We start from the raw sequence: 7,500 nt of genomic DNA on the forward strand, positions 1-7,500 counted from the left end.
ATTCTTTGGTCAGGTAGCAGTCAATGGACACTACCACTGTGCAATCAAGAAGAGAAAAGACACTTTTTTAGTTTATAAATGCAATCAAGTGCATACAAGCGATTTTCCCCGTCATTGGTTAAAAATAAAAATAAATTAGTTATTCAATCAATCAATAAATAAAATAAAAAACACTTTTGAGTTGATGAATTATGAAGATTATGAAATCCATTTTCCCCGTCAGTAAATACATAAATAAATACATAAATGATCAATAAAGTTTGCCCCCACAGATATTGTATTACTCATTGTGCGTCAATTTAAAATGTCATTCCCATGCATCTTTATGCTTTTTATCCTACATACGTGAGAGAGACACTCGTGAGATAATAATCGTTCAAATCACACGTGTGTATATCATGTAAATAAGGTCTTGTCAAGCAAGTCAGGCAGGGACCTGTTTTTCCACTGCTTATGATGCCAAAGTCACCGAGACAAACGTCATTATAGAAAAAAAATGTGCGCTCGCTAATTACCCTCGATGAATGTTCAGAACTAGCACGTCACGCCACACTTTCAGAGGGACGTTTCTTTACTTTGACGTAATAGGTTGCACGAGGCTTTAGAAGAGATTGAGGTTCCAAAACAAGCGTCTTCAATTTAGCTGCCTTGACTGTAGGACATTTTCAGTAAAATACACGTAATTACAGTATGTAGAATAAACAGAACACTACATGGCTTGTTGTGTCGTACCAGATTTACACTCGTTGCTTTTTCAAATAGAGAACAGCTCGCTTTCGCTCGCAGTTCGATATTTAAAAAAAACAACTCGTGTAAATCTGGTACGACACAGCAAGACATGTAGTATTCTCTATAAACATGCCTGTTTTGGCTACTTGGCACATTTGTGGCATGATTATTTCTTTCAGTCGTCGTATAACTCGGTTAACACTAGCTTCATCCTCAATGGGGAATAATGTAAAGCATTAAGACAGTTATATAACAACAAATATGGGTTGGAGCATCCTGCATGCAACTGAGGTCAAACAACAACAACAACAACAAAAACACAAAACAAAACAAACAGCTATATAAAGTTACATGAACGGGATAGGTAATTGATAGTTCTTTCTGTCTGTATCAAAAGTGGCTGAATTTTGCCTATTGTAAACTTTAACAGTTGTTTTCATTCGACATTTAGGTTTTTGTCGGGTCTGATTTTTGGGGGTCTCCTTTTAGTGTTTGTCAACACGACCCGTGTAAAATAATTCACCAATTAGATAGGTGTGCCAGATAACTGAAACAAGCATTTTGTTGTTGTTAAAAGGATGTTTGAAAAACATTTTGAAATACAAAGAGTTGTGTATTTGTCTATGTTTTGTGGGTTTTGTTGTTTTTACTTGCTCGCCGTGTTTTTGTGTGTGTGTGCGCGCGCGTGTGTGTGTGTGTGTGTGTGTGTGTGTGTCTGTGTGTGTCTGTGTCTGTGTGTGTGTGTGTGTGTGTGTGTCTGTGTCTGTGTCTGTGTCTGTGTCTGTGTGCGTGTGTGTGTGTCTGTGTGTGTCTGTGTGTCTGTGTGCGTGTGTGTGTGTGTGTGTGCGCGCGCATATGCGTGGCGCACGCGTGTTTGTGTGTGTGTGTGTGGGTGTGTGTGTATGTGTGTGTGTGTTTGTGTGTGTGTGTGTGTGTGTGTGTGAGAAGAAGAAGATAAGAAAAAGGAGAAGAAGAAAAAACCAAAACAAGAACAAGAACAAGACCGAAAAGAATAAGATGAAGGCACACTTGTGAAGGATACTGAAGCAGAACTCATACCTTTAAAAAAAAGATAGAGAACGAAAGGACACAACAAAGTCATTGGCAAAGGTAAGGGTCAGAAAGCGGTGACAAAAATGTGTTCTTACACCCAAACCAATATAAATGCATTACTCACCCGACAGAAAGACGACAACTCTGATGAATCCAAACATTTTGTATTTAGTTCGGACAGTGAAGCATGTACTCCTTGCTGGCTTGAATTTTAAGACAAGATATCTACCCCAGACAAGATATTCACCAAACTTACTCGCCGACTCTGCACGTTCTTGCAAACTACACTGCCCTTTTAGTTTTACTGCCCAAATCTCTGGGCAGTCCACTGATATATACTTACAACTACCGAGCAGACCTTAATTACTATTTCGCTTGTAGGTACAGCCCTAGAGTGTACTGGGAGTTGTCAAAGACATGTCAAAAGGAAAGAGCTAAGGTACTAAGTGACGGCATCCATTTTGAATTGACACGCGAAAGGAAATGAGAGGGAGGCTGAGTGGTTGCTGGGTTAAGAAGGGTTTTGACCATCTCCCTGAAAATGAGTGGTTAATCTTGTTCTATCAATGGCTTGGTGGCGTAAAACCGGATTTGTTGCTACAATGTTCAGTGTTGGATTGTTTAAATCTCTGAAAGGAAAGGACCTAATACAAGAATGTTGCTGAACGCAAAACTACGGCGTGATACAGGAAAGAAACGTTCAAACTGGACATCACACATATCTTTTTGGAAAATAAATTATTCAAATACAATGAATTAACAGCTACAGATTAAATAATTCTCCTTGCGAACTTTTGTAGACCTAGCCCTTTGAATTTAAGAACGGCAGACTGTATGAATTCTTCCATTCAAAGTTCCATGCTTCACAATTCCACAGAATGTATAATTACCTTTCAAAATTACTAATGAACGTAATTAACCATAAATGATACAAATTGATATGACGTACCTAGCGAAATGTTGAAAGAAATCAACCTACAAATACAACAAGAAAATGTTGTGTCTAACTGTTTCTTCAGAAAGAAACAATAAAGGGGGTTTAGGGTTAGGGGAAACTAGGGTCAGGGTTAGGGAAGGTTACCTTACTCTAACCCTAACCCTAACCCTAACCCTAACCTAACCCTAACCCTTTTCTGTTTATTTTTTGTTTGTGTGTCATCTGTCTTATAAACGTTACGTTTCATGACAATAAAGAGTAGTTCATTGTATATATATTACCCAATATTGACGGACTGTGTGATGATATCTTCTGCTATGGTCTGTTGAGACAGTGATATCAAAATCGAGACCGGTCGAGATTTTGATATCACTGTCGAAACAGACCAATAGCAGAAGATATCATCACACAGTCAGTCAATGTTAGATATATTGCTAATTCTCTGGACATCTTGTATTTACTGTAAAGAAATTACAAAGGTATTTGTCTCAGTTTTGGCTGTTCCATATCCCTCCCTCTGATTATTATTTCTTTTTGTTCACTCTTTTCTTGTCCTTTTCAGTATTTAAAAAAGTTTTTTCTTTCAAAAAGTCTTTAGTCACTTGCTCAACTAAATTCTGGGATATTTACATTTTCATATCTATTGTTTTGTTTTTAAATTTAGGTGTTTTTGTTTTTGAAGTGGGGAAGCAAGAAAGAGGTCGTCGATATCACTTTTGCACTGAGGTCAGTTTTGCCCATTTGACCAATGGAAATGCACGTAACATATTACATTATTAATTGAGCGACTTCGCGACGTCTACTTCACGAACTTCGCTGCACGAAGCTTTTGCATTGAATTTTCGGTCACAAAAATCTTCCCTAAAAATCTTCGCAACGTTTAGCTCAACTGAGAAGAGCTTTTACGACAAACGGTTCACACTCAAAGACAAAGTCAGTAGAATCTCAGTGGAAAGTGAATGACGAGAGAGGAGCTGTTGTTTGAATGGGTGACCCGTATCGGGCATGTGCCACCCCGTCAAACACGCTCTGTGAAATTAACAGCTTGTCTGTGAACACGATTCTGCTCCGACCACAGGTATTTGGGTGAAACGTCTGCCACGCACAATTTCACTCGCGGAATAGTTGGAAAGAATGTGACAGACACCAGTATAGGTTGTGGAAAACCGGTAAGCAACGTTACCATACTTTTGCAATAGTGTTGAAATATTTGTGAACCTATATAGACAAACTTAAACTCATCCCTGCAAAATCCAACCGTAAGTATCCGCAAAAACATTTTGTGGACCACAGACATAAAAGACTTTTAAACCCTGTTCAACACAGCTAAATATTGCAGACATATGTATTAGGTCATCAGCACGGTTGGAAAGCAAATTCCAGAAACAAAACTGGGAATATTTCATTTCAGTTGGGGAAAAGACCCCGAGGAATGGGCCTACCAGCGTAGCATCTTGCTAATTGCATTTCGGTTTGAGAAGTGCATTTATATACACTGACCAGAGACTATCCGTTTCTGACTCGTATTTGGCGGGATTTATGTCTTTATGTTGTTAATTTGTATTCGTTGACTAATATAGAGATTAGACCAAAACATAAAATGTTTGTTTCAGATGACAAGGAGAAAAAGGTCAGTTACGTTTGATGTTTTTCATTTTGTTTTCTGGAAATCCAAACCAAAGAGACTGCCAACGTTCCAAAATTCAGAATAAAAAAACCAAGAAAGGTAGGTTGTTGGAACTTACATTTCTTTTTTTTCTTTTTTGAGTTTTGTTTTTTATTTACTCAAGCGCGTGTGTCTTTTTATTGGCCGGAAATGGTGCGAGTTGTGTCCCCTGGATGTCAGAGGAGAGCAACTTTCCTTCTAAAGTCTGCAAAATCAAGTTTTGTAATTTTAAAAATAAATAGTTTTGAAGAGTCAAAACGACGATACTGAACGACCGTGAATATGTTAATTGTTGTATTTAACTCATTGTATGAGATATTGTTAATTGTTGTTATTTATTTGAATAAAATTGTTTGAAAAAAAAAAAAAACGACCGTGAATATGATTATTGAATACTGGCCGAAATAGGGCTGAGTTAGACTATCCAATGAGATTTCCCGAATTCTCCCACTTGTTTATCACTGAGAATAGTAATATATTCGCCTCCTCCTCTCTTGTTTCCAAGGCAACGCAAACGAACAGGGCACGGTTGGCCTAGTGGTAAGGCGTCCGCCAGCGTGATCGGGAGGTCGTGGGTTCGAACCCCGGCCGGGTCATACCTAAGACTTTAAAATTGGCAATCTAGTGGCTGCTCCGCCTGGCGTCTGGCATTATGGGGTTAGTGCTAGGACTGGTTGGTCCGGTGTCAGAATAATGTGACTGGGTGAGACATGACGCCTGTGCTGCGACTTCTGTCTTGTGTTTGGCGCACGTTATATGTCAAAGCAGCACCGCCCTGATATGGCCCTTCGTGGTCGGCTGGGCGTTAAGCAAACAAACAAACAAGAAGCAAACGAACAGTGGGTACACGGCAGTAGCGACCACAGCCGTGAAAAAGGACACCAGCAAAAATGAGCGCCACCACTCGACTTTTTTGTAACACACACAAACGTGGACTAACATTCATTTGTTTCTGTTAGTATATGGGGGTGGACATTTCTGGTGGTAAAGGATGGATAAGGCTGTCCTTTTTCGCCCTGTTGTGAGTCTTGCCTTTGTCTATAACTTCCTCCCTTTTTTGTTCGAGTCAACTGTGGTATTTTCCTGTTACGGCCGCTAGGGGGATTTACTCCATCCGTTCATTGCTTGTCGCGGAGTTGAGGTATGTTAAGCTAGTCTGTGTCATTTTTCACTCTTCCTAAAAAGCTAAAATTACCTGGGTGGAATATGGTCGCTGTTCGTGTATGAATACAAGAGAATCCTAATTAGCATACAGACAAACAGATAGACAAACAGACACACAAACACACACAGAAACACCTACATACACAAACACACTCAAACACTCCCACACACACACACACACACACACACACACACACACACAAACACACACACACACACACACACACACACACACACACAAACGCACACAAACGCACACACACACACACAAACACACTTTTTGAAGTCTGCAAAAAATGTTGTTCTTTGTTGATTTTTTAATTGTATGCTAAATACGTCCACTAATAAGGATAACAAGCTTTACACAAAGCCTTTGCGATTTTCGTTGTCCGAAGAATGGATAACACAATCGCACAGGTACATTACAACTCTCTGGTGCATAATGTGGTCCCCTTTGTCAGGATACACTCAAAATAACATCTCACACAATAAAAATTGTCTTTTAATGATGTCTTATTGTTTCAGTCTGGTTATTGCACGAGAATGATTGATGAATTGATACAAAACTGGAGAGATTCACGACAGCAATACTTCCTTCTCTTTTTCTTACAAACACTTTAAACGCATACAATCAGGAATTCGATAATATTTAATCAGGGATACAAAGATCAGAGTAAAGAAACACTGGCAAAATCCTGCTAAGGCCAACAACAAAATAGGTGTGGTTAAGGTAACATAGCCCCACAAAATAGGGTACGAAGGTAGGTAATCACTTTTTTTTAAACTTTTTTTTCTAATGTGTACAAATTAAACCTACATGACAGGGAAATAAGTGTGCGACTCGAGCGCTTTCGCTTTCATTGCGTTTTCTGCACTCGGGGTTTTTTTGTTTTTTTTGTTTTTTTTGACTAATGTAATAAAAAGTTATAGGGTTGGCCCCTAAAAATAGGGTAGGTCGGGTTACCGTAACCACACCTATTTTTTTTTTTTTTAGGCCTAATGCAAAACAAAAAAAAAGGGATAACAATGCTTGAAGAACACAAAATACACATACAAATAAACAACAACACCATTGACAACAACCACGTCAACGACTACAACTGTACGACATTAAACTTAACATGACGTCAGTCAGACAAGGTTTTAAGGAAAATGTGTAATAATCTCACTTCAATCAAGCACACATATAAAAAGGTATAATCATAAAGTCATCACTTTATCAGTTTTAATAACAATATTTTTATCTGTACAACATAAATATTGCCTGTTTTCCTTTCTGAAGGAAACTGAAATGAAAAAAATGAACAGCCTCAACATTAGATGCATGTAGGCTTTTGCATGGGTTACGAGCAGTCTTCAACTTAAACAAACGCCACAAATAAACAACATATCTGCTTCCTGTAGAGAATGATAACCTTAATAAAAAATAATAAAAAAATAATAAAAAATCTAATTGTACTATTTAGCCTAGACGATGACAATTACAGTCGTTTTCATTTTAACTGTTATTTTTGGTATCATCGTAATTGTTAATTTTGCACTGATAGCAGACACACTGTGTTATGCGATACAAAGTGAGTGGTCAAATGAACATGGTTGAAACCACGGGTATATGTACGGAACAAATCATTTGTGACCCTCTACCACGAAATGAGTCGCATGTCACCTCGCGCGGTTCTGCGCTAGGCTTAATATAAGTCCGGGGAGTGTCTGGGAACAGTGTGAGGGTCACCTTAGTCACAGGCTTATAACTCAAACAGTTTTCGCTCTTTTCTAAAACGGTTTTCACCACTGGATAAAGCATAAAAAAAAACTCTGTAGGAAAATGTACAAATATGAAAATCACTGTGCAAAGGTGACATGCGACTCATTCCGTGGTGGAGGGTCACATTTTATTACATCTCTGTCCGGATTTTGCACAAGATCGTTCCGATGATGACCAGGGGAACTC

General features: G+C 38.6%; 2 protein-coding genes across 2 annotated transcripts in view; both read right to left on the minus strand.

Moving 5' to 3' along the window:
- LOC138957552 (uncharacterized) overlaps positions 1–2,041 on the minus strand; it is a 7,659-nt gene extending 5,618 nt beyond the window's left edge. Inside the window, exons 1-2 of the mRNA XM_070328652.1 lie at positions 1,907–2,041; positions 1–36 (exon numbers count right to left, since the gene is read on the minus strand). The exon at positions 1–36 is cut by the window's left edge and continues 70 nt beyond it. Coding sequence (XP_070184753.1) covers positions 1–36; positions 1,907–1,943 — 73 coding nt within the window. The 5' untranslated portion in view covers positions 1,944–2,041. The remainder of the gene's footprint in view (positions 37–1,906) is intronic.
- A 3,802-nt stretch (positions 2,042–5,843) lies between these two features.
- Positions 5,844–7,500, minus strand: part of LOC138957551 (uncharacterized) — a 17,587-nt gene continuing 15,930 nt past the window's right edge. The window contains exon 12 of the mRNA XM_070328651.1: positions 5,844–7,500. This exon is cut by the window's right edge and continues 2,667 nt beyond it. The gene's annotated coding sequence lies outside the window, so the exon portion shown is untranslated.

This window comes from Littorina saxatilis, unplaced genomic scaffold (assembly GCF_037325665.1).
Source record: "Littorina saxatilis isolate snail1 unplaced genomic scaffold, US_GU_Lsax_2.0 scaffold_534, whole genome shotgun sequence".
In the NCBI taxonomy this organism is placed as follows: Eukaryota; Metazoa; Mollusca; class Gastropoda; order Littorinimorpha; family Littorinidae; genus Littorina; species Littorina saxatilis.